General features: G+C 42.0%; 1 protein-coding gene across 1 annotated transcript in view; it reads left to right on the top strand.

The window, feature by feature from the left end:
* MUC2 (mucin 2, oligomeric mucus/gel-forming) overlaps window positions 1-21,536 on the top strand; it is a 60,714-nt gene that overhangs the window by 35,835 nt on the left and 3,343 nt on the right. Inside the window, exons 35-51 of the mRNA XM_060277210.1 lie at window positions 425-1,210; window positions 1,557-1,642; window positions 2,554-3,118; window positions 5,696-6,258; window positions 7,158-7,332; window positions 8,465-8,712; window positions 9,602-9,785; window positions 10,125-10,320; window positions 11,728-11,906; window positions 12,997-13,066; window positions 14,150-14,250; window positions 15,918-15,949; window positions 17,047-17,227; window positions 18,107-18,211; window positions 18,585-18,625; window positions 18,853-18,975; window positions 20,270-20,368. Coding sequence (XP_060133193.1) covers window positions 425-1,210; window positions 1,557-1,642; window positions 2,554-3,118; window positions 5,696-6,258; window positions 7,158-7,332; window positions 8,465-8,712; window positions 9,602-9,785; window positions 10,125-10,320; window positions 11,728-11,906; window positions 12,997-13,066; window positions 14,150-14,250; window positions 15,918-15,949; window positions 17,047-17,227; window positions 18,107-18,211; window positions 18,585-18,625; window positions 18,853-18,975; window positions 20,270-20,368 — 3,734 coding nt within the window. The remainder of the gene's footprint in view (window positions 1-424; window positions 1,211-1,556; window positions 1,643-2,553; window positions 3,119-5,695; window positions 6,259-7,157; window positions 7,333-8,464; window positions 8,713-9,601; window positions 9,786-10,124; window positions 10,321-11,727; window positions 11,907-12,996; window positions 13,067-14,149; window positions 14,251-15,917; window positions 15,950-17,046; window positions 17,228-18,106; window positions 18,212-18,584; window positions 18,626-18,852; window positions 18,976-20,269; window positions 20,369-21,536) is intronic.

Below are 21,536 nucleotides of genomic sequence, written 5' to 3'. Positions count from 1 at the left end.
ATCCTATTCACATTTAACCAGGAAGTAAGCCCCACTAAACACAGTAAGGCTAACTCCTGAGCCCAAATGCACATGGGTTTGCTGTTAGTGGCTGGGGAAACCGAGCCAGATGGGTGGGGTATGTATAAATTTATTTATTTATTTATTTATTTACTTCATTGATTAATAGCACAATCTCCATTCATACCGTATGTACTCAAGTAAAGCAACAGTTTTGAAGAAAACCATATACAATCTTTAGAAGATATTTCTCTGTGTAATAACAGATTTATTTATTTCAATAAAAAAGTTAAGGCTTGATTAAACAGTGGCACCACTGCAGTTGAATAAAATGGTTCTAATCATTTAATTTAATCAACGGATACACTAAATAGCAAAACAGCAACGCTTACTCTAATCATTGCTTTTTATCCCTGCTTTGCAGAACCATCCACTGCTGTTACTACCACCAAGTTCTCAACTACCACGAAGACTATTCCCACAACCACATCAACACCACCAACAACTACCACTTCCACCCCAACTCCAAGTACGACTACACCCACACCATCAACCACCACCAGCACTGAACCTCCTACAACAACCACAACAACCACTACTACTCTCCCTCCAAGTACAACGACACCAACACCATCAACCACCACCACCAGCACTGAACCTCCTACAACAACCACTACTACTCCCCCTCCAAGTACAACGACACCAACACCATCAACCACCACCAGCACTGAACCTCCTACAACAACAACCACAACAACCACTACTACTCCCCCTCCAAGTACAACGACACCAACACCATCAACCACCACCACCAGCACTGAACCCCCTACAACAACCACAACAACCACTACTACTCCCCCTCCAAGTACAACGACACCAACACCATCAACCACTACCACCAGCACTGAACCTCCTACAACAACCACAACTACCACTACTACTCCCCCTCCAAGTACAACGACACCAACACCATCAACCACCACCACCAGCACTGAACCTCCTACAACAACCACAACAACCACTACTACCACTACTACTCCCCCTCCAAGTACAACGACACCAACACCATCAACCACCACCACCAGCACTGAACCTCCTACAACAACCACAACAACCACTACTACTCCCCCTCCAAGTACAACGACACCAACACCATCAACCACCACCACCACCGAACCTCCTACAACAACCACTACTACTTCCCCTCCAAGTACAACGACACCAACACCATCAACCACCACCACCAGCACTGAACCTCCTACAACAACCACAACTACCACTACTACTCCCCCTCCAAGTACAACGACACCAACACCATCAACCACCACCACCAGCACTGAACCTCCTACAACAACCACAACAACCACTACTACCACTACTACTCCCCCTCCAAGTACAACGACACCAACACCATCAACCACCACCACCAGCACTGAACCTCCTACAACAACCACAACAACCACTACTACTCCCCCTCCAAGTACAACGACACCAACACCATCAACCACCACCACCACCGAACCTCCTACAACAACCACTACTACTTCCCCTCCAAGTACAACGACACCAACACCATCAACCACCACCACCAGCACTGAACCTCCTACAACAACCACAACTACCACTACTGCTCCCCCTCCAAGTACAACAACACCAACACCATCAACCACCACCACCACCGAACCTCCTACAACAACCACAACAACCACTACTACTCCCCCTCCAAGTACAACGACACCAACACCATCAACCACCACCACCACCAGCACTGAACCTCCTACAACAACCACAACAATCACTACTACCACTACTCCTCCCCCTCCAAGTACAACGACACCAACACCATCAACCACCAGCAGCAGCACTGAACCTCCTACAACAACCACAACAACCACTACTACTCCCCCTCCAAGTACAACGACACCAACACCATCAACCACCACCAGCACTGAACCTCCTACAACAACCACAACAACCACTACTACTCCCCCTCCAAGTACGACTACACCCATACCATCAACCACCACCACCAGCACTGAACCTCCTACAACAACCACAACAACCACTACTACTCCCCCTCCAAGTACAACGACACCAACACCATCAACCACCACCACCAGCACTGAACCTCCTACAACAACCACAACAAAAACCACTACTACTCCCCCTCCAAGTACAACGACACCAACACCATCAACCACCACCACCAGCACTGAACCTCCTACAACAACCACAACAACCACTACTACCACTACTACTCCCCCTCCAAGTACAACGACACCAACACCATCAACCACCACCACCAGCACTGAACCTCCTACAACAACCACAACTACCACTACTACTCCCCCTCCAAGTACAACGACACCAACACCATCAACCCCCACCACCAGCACTGAACCTCCTACAACAACCACTACTACTCCCCCTCCAAGTACAACGACACCAACACTATCAACCACCACCACCAGCACTGAACCTCCTACAACAACCACAACAACCACAACAACCACTACTACTCCCCCTCCAAGTACAACGACACCAACACCATCAACCACCACCACCAGCACTGAACCTCCTACAACAACCACAACAACCACAACTACCACTACTACTCCCCCTCCAAGTACAACGACACCAACACCATCAACCACCACCACCAGCACTGAACCTCCTACAACAACCACAACAACCACTACTACTCCCCCTCCAAGTACAACGACACCAACACCATCAACCACCACCACCAGCACTGAACCTCCTACAACAACCACAACAAAAACCACTACTACTCCCCCTCCAAGTACAACGACACCAACACCATCAACCACCACCACCAGCACTGAACCTCCTACAACAACCACAACAACCACTACTACTCCCCCTCCAAGTACAAGGACACCAACCACCAGCAGCAGCACTGAACCCCCTACAACAACCACAACTACCACTGCTACTCCTACTCCGAATACAACAACAACAGCGAAACCCCCTACAACAACCAAATCACCAACTACTGTCCCAACATCTACCACAACATCTACATCTACATCTACTGTGACTATACCAACAACAACACGCTGCTTCTGTACAATGGATGGAAATATATTTTTCGAAGGTAAACATCTTAGGTTTCATCCAATAAGTTACACTGATACCCATGAAAAGTCTTTTTTAATGTTTAATTTCCATTTTTTATTATTTTTATGTTATTTTAGTCCTGTAGATGAAAAAAAAATGTTGTTGTTGTTGCTGCTGCTGCTGCTTGTCGTTTCCTTTCAGAAATGTTATCGAATAAGATAGAAAACAGTTATTTTAAAAACTAATGTTTAATTAAGGTGATCTAGGAAATCTGTTCTACACCCCAAACTCCAGGGAAAGTATTAGATATCTGTTCTCCTACCCTGCATTGCTAAGGTATTCCCAAGAATATCTAACACATAGGAGACAATGTGTGAAATAACAGGTATTTTAAAGGCTACCTGTGGTTCAAAGTGAATGAGGTATCAATACAAACGGGAAATACCTGTGTTAAAGCCAGCTGTATAAGTAAGGTTTACACGCATAGTGCTGGTTCCTAATATTGACAGATAGCAAGGAGATGAATGTTAGTAGGCCACTGTAGTCCATGTTCTGGTAACTTCCAGATTGCATTGTTGCAATGCACTGTATGTGGGCATGCCCTTGAAGATAACTGGGAAACTTCAGTTGGTTCAATATGCACTGTTTAGATTACTTGCCAGGGTTCCATTTAGCTCACATACAAACCCTGCATGGGTTGTCAATTCATTTCCATGCCCAATTTGAGGCGCTCACAGTGTTTAAAGGCCTAAATGACTCAGCCCCTGAATATCTGAAAGACCACCTCTTTCCCCACAGACCCTCTCTAGTGCTAAGATCAGCAGTGGGGGCCCTCTTGGTAGTTCTGCAGGTCAGTGCTGATCAGCTAATTGGTTCTGACAATGAGCCTAGCTCACAAAGAAGCAAACAGGAGCTCATTTAAAGCCACTAATTGCTCCATTGTAGCCTATACCTTCCCTACCCTGAGGTCAAATATGGCATCTGTTGTGGAGCAGGTGAGTGTAGTTTGTAGGGAATACCCTCAAGGATTAAATATGGGATCTGTGCTTAGGCTCAAGGGTTAGAGGTGCGCCACTGTTGATTTGTACAGTGGTACCTCGGTTTATGAACACAATTGGTTCCGGAAGTCTGTTCATAAACTGAAGCATTCATAAACTGAAGCAAACTTTCCCATTGAAAGTAATGGAAAGTGATTTAATCCATTCCAGATGGGTCCGCGGTGTTCGTAAACCGAAAATTCGTAAACCGAGGTGTTCATAAACCGAGGTTCCATTGTATAATAAGGTGTTGGTTTTGAAGATGATTCCAGCACTGATAGGGGAAAAAAAACTCTGTTAGGATAAGTTACGCATATGCTTTGAATTATAGAACAAGAAAATAGTTATTATGTGGTCCTCCAAGACCCCCAGCAATTTTCAACTGATCTCTAGGGGGAAAGCATGAGGATCTCTGAGTTAATGCATTGTCAATGCTACAATTTCAATACATCAGATGTGGAGATCAGAAAACTTTTCAGTTTAAATTTAAAGCACACACACACACACACACTACAGCAGCAGTCATGGGTGAGGCGGGAAAGCTTGAAACAAACACAATAGCAACACTGATTTGCCATTATTTGGGGGAAGCGTTATGTTTTAAACCAGTCTTTTGTTGAAAGCTGGGGTGGGAGAATCCCTTTGGGATTCAATAGGAAGGATCAAAGCAGATTCCCAATTAGTCAGACATTTAATTTATCAATGCATCACCAGACAGAGTCCAAAAGAGACTGTGAGACCATATCCATTAACACACTTCCTATTTAGCAAAAACTGTGTCACTGTGGCTGTTTATTCTTTAGCCAAACACTTCCTGCCACCTTCTCTCACCCTAGTACCCCACCCTCTCTTCACCTCATAAAAACACTAATTCAGCCCAAGTTTTTTTTTGCTGTGTGCCGAAGTCTCCTCGCATCTTATCTGTTAGTTGTTTTTCACTCTAACTGGTTCTTACTAGTTTTGTCGCCAGGTTGTAACCTTCCATAGATGAAGCTGATAATGGATTTGCAGAATTTCTACCTGGTAATGGATCTGGTAGAATTTCAGTGAAGACCCAGTGAAATTCATCACGGTTCCAGTGAATTTGGGCACAAAGAGCAGTGTTTGGCTAGAGGTTTCACATTGACAAAGAGGAAGCTTTTTGTTTTGTTTTGTTTTGTTTTGTTTTTATGCTGCTCATATTTTTGCATGATGTTCCTCTATTGTATTGGAATAATAATAATAATAATAATAATAATAATAATAATAATAATAATAAATAATTCTGGCTGCGTTGCATGGCTCGATTTAGAGAACAAAATGTGACTTATACATTTTATTGTCAATAAAATAAAGAAATAATGGAATCTGCTGAGTAACCAGATTTTCAGCAGGAATGTAGCCCTGGAATTTCAGTTTTTCAACTCAGAAATGTCTGAATTTCAGTTTTTCAATTCAGAAATTCAATTTTACAGTTGCCTTCATCATCCCTCATCTGAAGCAATTTGAGAAGGTATAACTGAACAGAAAGCAGCCCAGCCAATGTTTCTTTGCTTTGGTTCAGTTATTTATGTTAACCTCTATTTCTCAAAATCTAGGTGATATAATAGAAGTGGGCATGCACAGAGGCATGTGCTATCAGGCCAACTGCTCCTGGGAGTGTGAAGTAGTTTACAACTATTGGGATTGTCCCACCACTACGCCACCGCCAACCACAGCTACAACCACAACAGAGCCAACAACGACTACAACAGCACCAACCACAACTACAACCACAACAGAGCCAACAACGACTACAACAGCACCAACCACAACTACAACCACAACAGAGCCAACAACGACTACAACAGCACCAACCACAACTACAACCACAACAGAGCCAACAACGACTACAACAGCACCAACCACAACTACAACCACAACAGAGCCAACAACGACTACAACAGCACCAACCACAACTACAACCACAACAGAGCCAACAACGACTACAACAGGGCCAACCACAACTACAACTATATCTATAAAAACAGAACATCCTACTAGTACAACTCCAGATTCTAATTCACAGATATCCACAACCACATCCACATCTACATCTACACCCACACCCACACCTACACCCACACCCACACCATGTCCATTCGAGAATGGGACTATTCTAGTGAGTATTCTTTAATGCATTGTAAATTAATACAGGAACATCTTCTTGAATTATTTTGAGTAGTTTCCCTGATTATCCCTTTTCAAAACTCAAACTGCTCTCTTAACATTCTCAAATGAAAAAAGTTACTGAAAGTGTTTCTGAAAGGAAAGCTGCCATCATTTTGTGTTGAATGAGTTTCCTATTCAGAAGTTAATTTCATATATTTCCTTTCTCTTGAAAAGGGCGAGTTACCACTGTTACTTGCTATTGTCCAAACTATAAATTTAAAGAGAGATAATACCAATGTTAATCTGTTCATATGAAAGAAAAAAGACGAAATAATTTCTGATGAGTATTGACTTATAAAGAAAATAAATGTGGATTTTATCCACATTTGGTAGGCTTGTCATGCAATGTGTTGGAAAAGTAAAGCAATATCACTACATATAGTCTTCATTTGGACATGTCAGGCTAGAGCAGAACATTGGCAACCGGCTTTTACACATACAGGTTAGAAGCTTTCCCTCGGCTGTTTCTTGCATCTTGTGATCTGGTGCTAACCTCAGAGAAAGCAATTTGATTTGGTCCTATTTGGGGTCTTACCCCAAATCGTATGCAAAGCCCTAGTGTTGAATATTGTACTTTTATTTTATTTTTTACACTTTTGCATTTAAAACACAAATGGAACCATGAACATGCACAAAAATGTTAAGTGTGCACTTAAAACCATACAAGATATCACTGAATATAATCTTCGGTCCAGCAGTTGAATTACTTGAATGAAACTGCAAAGGCATATGTTGACTGGGAAACTGTTGGTTGCTCTTCTGATCCCTTAATATATACAGTATGTTTGGATATGAATGTTGTTCTATTTTAAACTGTCATGTATTTTCTCACTGTCTTCTCAAATATAGCCTGGAGAATCTATGTGGATTTGTGACTGTGTCCAGGCCTTTTGCATTTCAAACGGCTCGTGGATTTTAGAACCCATAAAGTGCGAACCACCGCCTGAGCCCACATGTTCCAATGGGCGTGCTCCTGTCCGTGTGATGGATAAGAATAACTGCTGCTGGCACTGGGAATGTGACTGTGAGTTTGTATTAAAAACCTGTTAGGTGTTCTCTGGATGGATCCGTATGCACAGGGGGGAGGGTGTAGTTTAGGGTTGTCATATTTCAAAGTTGTTGAGCTTTATCAAGTAAAAACTACAATAATTTTTGAGTTTTGGAGATTTCTTGGGCATTTTCGGCACAATTTAGCCCCTGTTGCCAGTTTTCCAGGACATTTGCCTGATTACCGAAAATAATTCAGGATGCCATTTTCGGAGGTGAATTCCAGGATGTATTGCAGTATAAGTGCATCATATAACTTTTTGTTTCCCCCTTTGAATACCTGTACCAGTGTAGAGCTGCAATTAGATATTTTGTGTCTTTCGTATGTTTGAACATAGAGCGAGGGAGTTTCTACTCATGGCTCACCCTCTGAACCCTTTTCGGTGCAAGGATTGAAAGGAACCTGTAAATATATGCAAGAAATGCTCTTCCCTTATCACACACAGTAACAAAATAATCAGGGCGTATATTTTTGACGTTAGAGACATGGCTTCCAGGTCTAAAAGGACAGCTTCCAGAAAAGCTTGAAGATTTGTGTCTTATTTTTAGAATTTCACTTTTAAGTAGGTCCTGCACAAGGGGTTTGCACTGCCACCCACCCCATTCTCCTCAATGTGCCACCCTGCTCCCATCCTCCTCTTAGTGGCAGTAGCAGTGCCAGTGCTGTTAAAGAAAAAAATATGCTTTGTGTTATAGTAAGTGAGGGTGAGGCGGAAGAGGAGGAGGAATGGGGGTTGGTAGAGGAGAATTGGGGAGTGGCACCCGGAAGCTATGCCCCTAATGTCAAAAATATGTGTGTTGCTAATGAGCACATAATGCCTGATAATACAAATGGAGATCTAAAACAAATTGCTTCTTTGCCATCCTGTGTTTTGATGTTATTCTATACCTCACAAGAAGGAGATTCCAGTTTCTGGAGCCATTAGCTCTGCTAGTGGGGCTGACAGTATCTTACTCAATGTCACAGTTTCTGTGACAAACTCCATCTAGATTTTCTCAGTGCAAGAGTCATTAGGCTCTTTCCCCCTTCCTGTAACAAAATGTCATTCATATTCCTCAGTGTGTTGCCAAACAAAAACGAACCAATCAATTTTATTGTCTCTCTAAAGGTTACTGTACCGGCTGGGGAGACCCACATTATAAGACCTTTGATGGCCTCTACTACAGTTACCAAGGCAACTGTACCTACACCCTGGTGGAAGAGATTGTAAAAACCATCGACAACTTTGGAGTGTACATTGATAACTATCACTGTGATCCAAGGGAACCAGTGTCCTGTCCACGTACTCTCATTATAAAGCATGAGACTCAGGATATACACATACACACACTCTCATCTGTTCCTATCAAAATAGAGGTAAGAGTCAAATGCCTTTTATGATTTAAAGCTACACCCTACATAATTAATAATGGATTTGAAAAGTAATTTGTATTGTATCTCCCGTGACTCATTTTTCATGACATTGTGTAAAGTTTAAACTACAAACTGTTAACATGCTACTTTGGGTTGAGTTAGCGCTTTGCCAACAATAAGTGATTTGGCCATCACAATAATAATTTTTAAAAAATGCTTCTTAACACAGGCTAGGATCCTGTTGTGCCTATTTGTCAGCAAAATGGCCTACCCATCAGCAGGGTAGTTGTGAAGAGGCTATTGGGAGGAGAGAATAATAGAATCATAGAGTTGGAAGGGACCCAAGGGAAGAAAATGTCCTATTGTGCAAGCCAAGTCCACCCACACAATGTTAGATTTCATCCAATAGATAGATAGATAGATAGATAGATAGATAGATAGATAGATAGATAGAGTGGTACCCCGGGTTACAAATGCTTCAGGTTACAAACACTTCAGGTTACAGACTCGACTAACCCAGAAATAGTACCTCAGGTTAAGAACTTTGCTTCAGGATGAGAACAGAAATTGTGCTCCGGCGGCGCAGTGGCAGCAGGAGCCCTATTAGCTAAAGTGGTGCTTCAGGTTAAGAACAGTTTCAGGTTAAGAACAGACCTCCAGAACAAATTAAGTTCTTAAACAGAGGTACCACGATAGATAGATAGATAGATAGATAGATAGATAGATAGACAGACAGATTTATATGCTTAAAAGCCAATAAGCAAATTGACTAAAACAATTCATTGTTCCTTTTCCCTGGCATGCCATAATCCTACATTTAAAAATGCTGTTTGAAAAGATACAATTTTTTATTCTAACTATTTTACATCCTTTCTCACCCTTTGGATATTAGGTACTCGTAAATGGGCAGGTTGTGAATTTACCTTATACAAAATATGGTGTGAAAATTCATCAGTTAGGTATGAATTACATGGTGGAAATTCCTGATTCGAGGATAAATATAACTTTCAACGGCATATCTTTCACTATTCGGATGCCCTATGAACTATTTGGCAACAACACCCAGGGCCAGTGTGGTAAGGATTATTTTGTTTTTGCTTCTAAAATGATACACTGAAAAGCAAATAAGAAGAACAGTATCAGAAATATAAAGGTGAACCGTTATGGGAATACATTGACACAACTAATTTAAACAGTAATAATAAGGTATTGTGTGCAAGCAGCTTTTTACTATTAATGAAAATGGTTTGCAAAAACACACACCTAATGAAACTTAGGAAGTTCTGTGCTACGAGTTCTGTGAATTCATCTTCAGACCTTGTATTATAAGAATTGACAGAAATAATACTTAGTAACATAATGGAAACCAAATGATGTACAGCTGCCTGAATTCCTCTGCTTTATGTCAATTTTAGGTACATGCACCAATAATACAGCAGATGACTGTCGGCTGCGCAATGGAGAACTTGCAGAAAACTGTGTACAAATGGCAGATGACTGGTTTATTACTGATGACTCCAAACCCCATTGCCCCCGATTGCCCCCAAGTCAGATCACAACAGTCCCCCCACCCTGCGAACCATCTCCGCTCTGTGAACTTTTACTTAAGGGGTAAATGTGCTCTTACCAATTTTCACTTTGGGATTTGTATGTGTTTAGCTTGGTGTTTGGTCTTCATTGCTTAAAAGTTTAGCATCTTTCTTTCTTTCTTTCTTTCTTTCTTTCTTTCTTTCTTTCTTTCTTTCTTTCTTTTTTACACTTGCCTGCTCTTCAGCGTGATTTTGTTTTAGAAATTCATTCTATGCATGGATTTTTCTGGGGTAATGGAGTCACCAAAAACTAATGGTTGCTTTCCTGTTTTTAATCCAGTTGCACGAGTACAACTTTTGGATTCTGATATGCTTCTTTAAAAAAAAAAACCAAAACATTTTGAGCACTTTTATTCTTTTTTCATTCTTTTCTTTTTGTGCTGAAAGTACTTTACAGTGTTTTATCTTTATAATGGATTTGTTTCCCACAAATGCACCCCTGCGTCCCCTTCATTACACTGAAGCTCCCTGCCCTCTCTAATCATAGTGGTGACAAATGACACTTTGCATTCTATTTTTCATGATAGACACTTGAGTGGCTGGGAAAAAAAATAGATTGTATAATTGCGTTGGTGCCCGGCAAAAGGAAACTTTCACTGAATCCTTACGTCCTCTACCAGTTGAGGGGTTAGGATTGCTCCTATTGAAAATCACACAGAAAAGTCACAACATAGAGAAAAGCATGTTTTGTAGACAGGGCTGCTAGATGCAATCTGTGAGTTCAAATTCACTTAAATATATGGACATTTGACATGGTTAAAATGATTTGACCATGGGATTAAATTAAAAGGAATTGGGTCTGGAAGTAAAGCAAAAATCTATTTTTCTCAAAACAATGAATGATCCAAATAAACTGGACTCTTGTACCTCCTTCTATGCTTGGGTTTTTTTTATGGCTCTGAGCTCAAGAAATGTTTATCCAATTTGCCCATAGAGAGTGTACCCCTAGTCTATTATATATTCCTTATAGATCATCTGATTCATTATGCTTTACCTTGGCCAATGATATCCTCTGATGGGGCACTTCTGGGGGTTCATCAAGCCCCTGGGGTTTGGTTGGCCTTCACTCAGGGCTGAGCCTTTAATGAGGCAGGTCCTGCATTGTGGAAGTCCCTACCAGCAGAGATTTCGCAGGAACCATCCCTCTCTTATTTCAGACATCTTTAAAAATGGCCTTTGCAAGATAAATTTTCTCTTTCTACTCAACCAGTATTGATTGATTTTTCCAATTTTGTTTTCTATCGACACTGTTGTTGGTTTTATTTTTATATTTTATATAGCACCTTGTTATACTTTTATGATCTTGATTATAAATGCATACAAAAGTGTGTGTGTGTGTAATGATGCATTTGTAGAATGAACAGGTTCATTGATGAGATAAGCATGGACCATCAGTACCTAATACTGTTTTTATTCTTCCTGCATCTAGTGAATTCGCAAAGTGCCATGATGCTGTTGATTATGAAAACTTCTATGCAGCCTGCGTGTTTGATAACTGCAGGATTCCCAACCGTGGCATGGAATGTGCAAGTCTTCAGATCTATGCATTAACCTGTGCAGACCAAGGTGTCTGCATTGATTGGAGAGGGCTTACCAATGGCACATGTGGTAAGTGCATATTTCTTAAATTCATCTGGAACTATTTGGGACAACTGTAGAGCTAAGATGGGGAACCTGCCGCCCTCTATTAATTCTCATTAGCCCCAGGCAGTGATCAGGATTATGGATGTTATAGTATAGCAGCATCAGCAGAGCCACAAGTTCCTCATCCCTGTTGTAGAGTTACTGGGTATGCCTTCACAAAAACCCATTAGCACTCTCCCATGAGTGTCTTAACTCAAGAACTGTACTGTAGGTGAAGTGAAGGGATGATGTATAGGATTTTGCCCATCTGATTCCCCTGTGTGGACTGTACAACCCATGGTTCTCCATAGCTTCTGTAGGGCATGGAATGCATCCAAACATTTGCACACACACATTCTGTTATTTAAATTATTTTTTAGATCTTCTAGTCACAGATACAGTTTTCAAAAAGCTTACTAAAATACTTTTATGAACCCTGCTAATAGTTGGATATATCAGACTCTAATAGAAAATGCAACTCTGAAAATATATTTTTCTTTTTGATGTTTTTGTTTTAAAACAGTTATCCAACAGTTTAAAAGTGCTATCACTTGCACAGAGTTTTTATTTCATTGAGCTTCAAATGCCCCGGGCAAAAGCAAGTAGGAAGCTAGCACCCAAAGAGCAGCTGATGAATGAGCGGGTAGGATGGAGATAGGCCACCATAAGTTATTCTCCACCCTCTCTCTTCTTTTTGTTGCCAGTTCATGATGGCACCTTATGGTGGGCTGTGCCAGGATGGACAACTATGTTCTCTCTGCATGCAAGTAGCCTGTGTTACTTAGGTTATTGAGTGTGCCCAGATAAGGAAGGCACCATTAGATACTATCACTGACCAATAAGAGAGAAGAAGGTACAGAGTGATAAGGCTACACCAATCAGTTTGTGTTCCTCACTCAGTGGTTTCCTGCTTTCTTTGTTGGGAGAGCCCATATCATGCCTTTGTTTTTTTGTTCTTGGTTTAGAAATGCCTACAGTTAAAATAGGCTGTTATCTTTCAGGAAAAAAAATCATCATGGTTAATATCGCTGATCCTGCTGCTTCATTAATTGTTTCCCTTTTTCTGAAATTCTAGGCGTCAGCTGCCCATCTAACAAAGTTTACAAAGCATGTGGTCCTTCTCAAGAGGAGACTTGCAAATCAGGGTAATTACTTTCCCACCAGCCCAATCTCAGTACCGTCTGTCTGCATGAACTGATGTGATGAGCTCTTTGGTACTGTCGCTTAGTATAATATATGTGTATTGTATATGATGAAGTAGAGTTCCTATCCTTGGTTTCGTAGTCCACAACACCTTAAATGCCCCAAACATCACTGTCTGGCCTAGAAATTCCACACTCATAGTGCATGCCAATCAGTGTGCTGTTGACACATTCACTTGGCAAGGGTGAATGTGTGTGGTGGTAGAGGGAGCACCCAAGCCATATATGCCATACATGTGGCGTAGATGCTGCAATATGCATACAGTTCTACAACCCCACTCCCAATTTGTGTGATATTTCACTCTCCATTTCAGTAGGAGGCTCACAGGAATCAGGCCTGTTCAAATATTATCTCATTGTATGTGAATACAGTCTGCATTTGGATGTGGGCAAACACTAACCAGTTCTTCATGACACATTTACTCAGCATTTGGTGACTCTCAGGTCAATGTGCAAAGGACTTCTCTTGGAATGCTTTGTGTTCATATACCCCTTAACCATGGTCTTTTGTTGTTCTGGATTATTTCATGCATAAGAGATGGTGCAAGGCATGCATGCAACTCTGTCCTTACCTGAGTTAATCTGTAGTAACTCCACAAATTTTACTGGCTGGATTATGTATGGTTTTTTTTGTTACCTGAAAGGCAGTGGAATTCTCTGCCTACTTCCTCTGAGCCCACCCTGTTATCCTTGCACAGACCCCTATAAATATATGTTGTTTCACACAACACAAATATGTTGTTTCACACAACACAAATAGATATATGACATCCACATGTGGTCTCTAGATTGCAGTGCAATATTGACACAATAATCCAGAACATCCCCAAAATCAGAACAGTTATTTTCTCCACTCGTACATCAGAAAGTTGTGGCTTCAGTTATATACCTGTACATCTACAGATAAAGGGATATAGATAGATATGTCATAGATTTATCATTTGAAATGTCATTGGCTTAAACTATAAATTTCCGTTATGCTGTATGAGAAGAATCCTGACTTTTTGAACTGTTTATCTATTGTAGCTTAATAGGAGTCAACCAAACCCAACAAATTGAAGGCTGCTTCTGCCCTGAAGGGACAACACTTTATGATGCTGGTGTGGATGTTTGTGTGAAAACCTGTGGTGAGTTTTCATTCTGATTCTTCTTTCCCCCAGGAATTTAGGCTACAATTCTATGACCCCTGGAAGGGTATTGCATGGGCCATAGGATTTTGTAGATCTCCTTCTCTATGGGTGCAGAGTAAAATCCATGGGTGGAGAAGGAGGTGTGAGCCTCCTCACTGCAGCTGTAGAAACCTCTACAGATGTTCCTCTTTTGCTGATTGGCGTAGGAGGGGGAAACAGGCATGCCAGGGGGGTGATGGGGGTGGATTCAAAACTCTCCCCTTTCCCCAATATGCTGAGAAAGAAAAGTACACCATCCATATAGCTGGTGCATTTCATTTCCCTCCAGACTCCTCCTCACCCCCATGCCCTGGCCACTTCTTCTGCCCTGGTTGGCACAAAAACAACAGGCCTCAGGCTTTGGCAGTTCTTTGACCACATATTCCTCCTTCCCACCACCATTGTGTTGTTCTGCCTGATACCTGGCTATCAGGCACTGTGTCATGAGTAATAGGCATGCCACTACTAGGCAGGCGCTTCCTGAGGCAGCCACCTCACGCTGCCTCTTGGGTGGGGGAGCTCTGTATAGCATCAAAGTGCCCATGGAGGGTTTGCCACAGATGGAAGCATACTGCCTTATGCCCTGACATTGCAACGCATTGCAAGTGAAGATGTACCTGTTCGTGGCCTTTTAGGTTGTTTTTCTTTTTTTAAGAGAGTGGAAGATGTGGAATTATTTGAAAGGTTCCAGATATTTCTATAGGTGGCAACAGTGGTCTTTGTTTTTTTCTGTAACAAAAATGTGCGAGTCATAATTGAGCCTAATACAGTGGTTCTCAACCAGTGTGCTGTGGCACCCTGGGGTGCCTTGAATGATGGTCAGGGGTGTCCCGGCACCACTGGCCTCTGTCCCTCTTGCCTTCCCTCCCTCCTCTGATGTCCTCTAGCATCTCTGCCTCTCAGAGGCTTCTGTGGCTGTTTGTTGCAGCATCCCTGGTTACAAGCTCCCCAGGCAAATGGTGCCTCTGGGGCTGCCAGGGGTTGCTGCTTGCCAGGAGCTGGGGTAGCCTCAGAGTAAGCAAGGAAGCCCAGCCAGCTAGCCCACCAGCCCTTGCTGTTAGGAATGGACAGGCAAGTGGGAAGCCCGACAGGCAGGCACTGCATTGGCCTTTCTTGTGCTTGCTGTGTGCAAGGCCTGTCTTGGAGCTGAGCGCCCAGTGCTGAAGGGGAGCCTTTCTGCCATGCAGGCCCAGCAGTGCCTGTTACTGCCTCCCGAGGTATGGTGCTGGCCTCACATTTAACTTTGGCCAGTCTCTGCTGGGCCACTAAGGCTGGGGGGGATGGTCTTCCCAGGCCCCTGTGGAGCAGTGTGAGGAGGCACCTCTCTTTGGAGCAAGGCGGGGGGCAGAGCTCAGAGACCAGGGGTGGCAGTAGCGGCTGCCCAGAGGACTCCCAAGGAGAGGGGAGTGGAGGCTGAGGGAACACTCCACAAGGGAGGATATTAGAAAAAGCATAAAAGGCTGCCAGCTCTGTAGGCAAAGGGTGACATAACTGGGCTCCTGAGCCCCACAGGGGTGCTGCAGAAAGAATGTAGTTGGTCAAGGGAGACATGGACTCAAAAAGGTTGAAAACCTCTGGCCTAATGAACTTATTAGTAATGGATGTTTCCTTTATTCTGCTTACAGGATGTGTTGGGCCAGATAATATACCAAGGAAGGTAAGATGCAAGTCTGTTTGTTTTGTGTTCCTTTTTTTGCTGAATTGTAAGTATTCAGTTGTAGTACTTCAGTTACTTTGGGGGAAGGAAGTGCAAAATCCCAACACCTTTGTTTTCTATTGCTCTTTCAACTATTTGGAGATAATCTCATCAAGGGATCCATCATGATAAACAGTTTTTGGAATGTAGCAGAATTGTTGTTGTTTAGTCGTTTAGTCGTGTCCGACTCTTCGTGACCCCATGGACCATAGCACGCCAGGCACTCCTGTCTTGCACCGCCTCCCGCAGTTTGGTCAGACTCATGTTGGTAGCTTCGAGAACACTGTCCAACCATCTCGTCCTCTGTAGCAGAATTAGGACTGAAATAAAATGACCTACCAAAATTAGCTCTCTTCTGCTATTTCCCAAAATATATGTAAGTTTAGTTATTTGAAAACTCCATAGCCTGCCCATCCTTGGTAACAATACTAGAATGGATTGTAGCAAAAAAACAACAACAACACAAAAACAAAGCAAAGCTGAATAACCGTAAATAAAACAGTTTGATTTTCACTTGACGTTATATGACATGAGACAATTTAACCTTCAAGCACAGATGCAAGGGAAGGTTTTTCCTCTGCACCCATGACTTGAAGTGCAAAGAAATTAACTTCTTTTGCAGCCACAGCTTATAACAGGTGCTCCTTGATTTTGGTTCCCTTTTCTGTTGCTGAGCAAAAAAGGCGCCAAATTAAAAAAAGTGCCTATTTCAAGCCAGGACTTGTAAGGACGATCCTTTCTTTGCACCTTAAGCCATGGCTAAAAAGAAAGAAATGGGAGTGCTCTTAGAAACACCCCGATTCTTCCATTTGACTTTGGTGCTACAGCTATGATGTCAAGTGTTGAACAGGTGGGTGTGTTTACACCCCAATGGCCTCATGGTGGGTCTAATTAGGTGCACAGACTGAAGGTTCCTCACTGCTTCTGTCCGGAGAAGGGTGCTGCCCAGAAGTTAAAGCAGACATTCCACAAATCTCATGGACATTTTTTTTTTATTACAGTTTGTACCCTGTAGGCAATTCACAAACTTAATGTGTTTTACTTTTCCTGAATGATAGTTTGGGGAGCAATTTGAGTTTGACTGTAAGAAGTGCAGTTGCCTGGAAGGAGGCAGCGGTATTACCTGTGAGCCCCTCAAATGTCCATCAGATGATGATGTCAACAACTGTGAAGGAGAGGGATTCTACAAGATCACTGAAGTCAATCCTGATAACAAATGCTGCTCTAAAACCACTTGCGGTAAGTCCATCTTGGTAGCCCTTTGCCATTCAAATACCTGCTTTGGAGCAACCATTTATCAATGGTAGAGCAAATACATGAGGTTGCATTCAGCATAGTGCTAAGGTGAACGTTACGTCAATGCAAGGATTCTTCCTTATGTACCAGAGTGTTCACCCCCTTCCTGTCCCTTGTGTGCCCCCTAAATTTGCTCTGGAGCGTCTCCAAGGTTTTTACAACAGCTTTGGGGATGATATGGGACATGCACAGGGAGGAGAAAAGGGAAATCCCCTAGTGCTAATCATTGCCTTAGCACAAAAGGTTTAATACGACCCATGATGTGTATAGGGCTATAGGTTCACTTCCTGGTGCTAGCAATTTTCAGACAGCAGAGGTACAACAGACTAGAAAGTCCCTGTAAGTTCAGGTAAACAGAATGTCATTGGTCTGTTTTGGTGATTAGTTGCTATTATGCTATTTTGGTTTTTTGGGGGGGAAATAGCCAACAAGCATGTTCCAGCAGTAGCAGTTGGTGGTGAGGGCAGGGCAGGGCAAGGCAGGGCAGCGTTGCTCACCTGGCTTTGCAATGCCTCGTGGTTACTGCTCCTTACAAGGGGGAGAAGGGGCGAAGCAGCAGGGAGCTCAGTACAAGTGAAGGCACAGCAATGGGAGTGGTGGATTGGCCCCACTGGCCAGAGAATTAAGAACTGAATGAATACTTTCAATTATAGTTTCCCCAACTATGGGAGAACTCCTGTTGCACAATGCATGGTTACTTCACTGTTCAATATTAATTTGCAAGATGCCTGATTAATTCACTGTTCAGTACTCCTGGTTGAACCCAATTTAAGGAATTTCCCCATGTTTCTGCAATATCATTTTGCCCTTTCTTCTTTACAGTATGCAATGCCACTGACTGCACAACAGAGCCTCCTAAATGTCAGACAGGGTTTGCGTTAGTTTCTGAAACTCCTGCAGGCTCCTGCTGTCCTATTTACCGATGTGGTAAGTCTGTTTTAACAAATTATGAAAGGATAAGCCATCTGGTCCTAAGCATGCTTAGAAGTGAATCTGGCTGTTGTTAGTGGAATTTACTTCCCAGTTGTAGCCTTAGCTTACAGTCTAATGAAGCAGTAGCCAACCTGGTGCCCTCCAGAGGTTGTGAGACCACGGCTTCTACCATCCCTGACCACTGGCTGTGCTGGCTTGGGTTGGGGCTGATGGGAGTTGTAGTCCAACAACATCTGGAGAGCTACATGCTTGCCATCCCTGCTGATGAAGAAAGCATGGTGGGGAGCTATATAACACTGGGTACAATTTTTTAGATATCCATTGGTTTCATATAGAATATTTTAAATGTTGCCTTCTTTTTTTGTAGATCCCAAAGATGTTTGTGTGGCCAATGGTAATGAATACGCGGTAAGATTTCCTTTTCTTCCCTCCTTTTCTAACAGAAGTTTCATGAAGTGATTTGTCTATTTATCTATTTTTGGAGCCCAGTTGCACATCCACTTTTATTACTGAGCCACTGGACCATTCTCATATTATTCCATTTTTTTGGTAGTCATTTTGTACTAAAGTAATATAAACAGGTCTGTTTCATGCTTTGCTTTGCTTATAGTTTGTCTCTTGCTCCCCTATTCCAGCCTGGCTCTCAGATCTTAGGAGATAAGTGCCAGACATGTGTCTGCACAAAGCAAAAAAACAACAATACTTCGCTGAATTCGATCAGTTGCAGCCACATCCCATGTCCAACGACGTGTGACCAAGTAAGCACCATCCACTTTAAGAACAAAACCGAAAACTAGTTGCTATGATTATTATTACCCAGATCTAGTTCAGTCTGGTTTCAGACCTGGGCTTGGGACTGAATGGCTAGGAGTGCCTTTTATCAAGCTTCTGTTGGTATGCAACTGGATAGGTATAACTTACCCACTGTAGTCTGTGCGTTGGTACGGTAAATCCCAAGATTGAAAGGCTGCCCTTGGGTCTATTGTATGTTTTAAATTATATATATTATATGCTTCATTGTTGTAAGCCACCTTGAGACTACATGGTGAAAAGCAGCATAAATGTTTTAAAATAAATAAATATAAATATAAAGGTTTATGGAACAATGGTGTCCTAATAATAATAATAATAATAATAATAATTTATTATTTATACCCCGCCCATCTGGCTGGGTTTCTCCAGAAACTCTGGGCGGCTTCCAACAGAAATATTAAAATACACTAATTTCTTAAAGATTAAAAGCTTCCCTAAACAGGGCTGCCTTCAGATGTCCTCTAAGATGTTCCTTAAGTGAAGTGGGTCTGATCAGGATGACTCAGGCCTCCTTTATACAACTTCTTTGTACATACCTGTTGAGGTTGGTATGAGTTAACATGTTCAGGGATAGCCTTCCCATCCACACCCTTTTGTGTGAGGCAAGGGTTAAGATCTGCCTCTGACAGAGGGCTTCGTATTTCATTTGTATTCTTTTCCCTCTCTTTCTTTCCCCCCCCTTTAAAGTTATTTCCCTTTTTCATTTTCATTTAGATTCATCTGTTCCTTTTGCTTTCTATGCTGAAAAGGTTCAATAAAAATAACTTTTCAAAAAGTGGTAGCCCTTCCCAGGTATTTGCCCTCCACCACGTGAGGTTGGGGGGGGGGGGGAAGAGCAGAGGTGTGCCCTCTCTGGCCCCAACCCCTCACTCACATCACCATCACCACTCTCACATTCCTCCATGTGCTGAAGCTGAATTTCTGGAGCAGGGAGCCTTTTTGTGGTTTGAAACCTTGATCCTCTATTATTCATCTCAAAGTGGTTATATACGCCAGCACATGTAGGATCCATAGCAGTTGTCATTATCTGAACTGGCCCATAAACGTTGCCATTTTGTAGATCTATAGGCTGGATTTTATATATCTGTAGGTGGGGCATTCAATTTTTTTTGTGGGGGGAGGATGCAAGAGTGGTATAGTTGGCTGGTTGACTAAGAAGCCTGAGCAGGAGCACCACACTTGGCAAAGTTTTTTTCATATCATATCCCATATCATAATTGTGCATCTCTTTCTCCCTAGGGATATACTCTTACTCCTCAGCACGGTGAATGTTGTAGTACGTGTGTGCAGACAAGCTGTGTTGTACGAACACCTGAGAAAGATGTTTTCATCTTAAGAGTAAGTGTTTTGTGTTTTAAAGAGTCCTCAAACAGTAATGATTCTCGTGCAATTCTGAACTTCTGATGCAGGAGAAAAAGCAACTAGCATTCAGAGAAAGAGACTGGTTGCATAAGTTGAACTCTATGAATAAAACCCACATACCCTTATGGCACCCAAGTATCTGTGTGAGATCCTAGTGATGTGCATTAGTCTTAAAAACAAATGAAAAAAGAATCAAATGCATTTCCATTTATTTTATATTTGTTTTGTGGGTACATTCATTTTTTATTTTCAAATTTTCATTTTTAAAATTTGATGTGTCAAATCAGCATGAACGGCAGGGATGGTGCCTTTGAGACCAGTATGCTGCCTGCAGATGTTAGTGGCTGTGTGACAGCAAAGTTACCAGGCAAAAACAAAAGGAGGTCACCACCCAAAGTTGCAGGGAGTTAATTGCTACCTCTTTCTTAACTGCCTCTGCAATGGATATCCTTTGTCCAAACTGAAATTTGGCAGAGCAACTACCCCAAGAGGGTAGTAAAAATTCTGCAATTTTCATGCCATTTAGATGGAAAGCTTCAGGCTACAGGCAGCAAAAGTTCAGGTATGTCTTCACTGAGAGCAACAGGAAAATAAAAACAAATAAAATTAAAATTTGAAAAAAGATTGACTTATGAAAATGATGGAGTCCATGGAACTGACAAGATTAACAGCAAAGAATAGAGATCAAAATGACAAAAGCTTTAAGAATTGGAGACTTTTTATTGAGTATTTAAAGAACTACTATAGTGAGAGGAAAACGCGAGTAGGACTTGAAATATGAGCAACAGCATGAATTATTAGGACGGATATGTCAAAATGGATGTATTGAATAGTATAGGCGAATTATGCAGAATGGAAGCTGATAATTTACGGTTTATGTTAAAGTTTTTTTGTGAAAAATGAATAAATGGGCAAGTGAAGCAAAAGCAGTTAAAAGCAGATAAAATGAAACAAATGTGGTTTTAGTAGTTAAAACAAAAACATTTCCCTCTATTTGCACTTTTCAAATTTCTCTCTCTTTCCCTTAACTCCCTATTCTCCTTATTCCAGTTATCTGATGCTGACAGTTTACAAAAGCTTCCTTGCTTAGTTACCAGGGAGTGATCATGGTTTGCTGCAGGTGACCAAATGAGTACCGATTTAG

This window comes from Zootoca vivipara, chromosome 1 (genome assembly GCF_963506605.1).
Source record: "Zootoca vivipara chromosome 1, rZooViv1.1, whole genome shotgun sequence".
NCBI lineage: Eukaryota > Metazoa > Chordata > Lepidosauria > Squamata > Lacertidae > Zootoca > Zootoca vivipara.
This window is presented reverse-complemented; position numbering and strand designations above follow the sequence as displayed.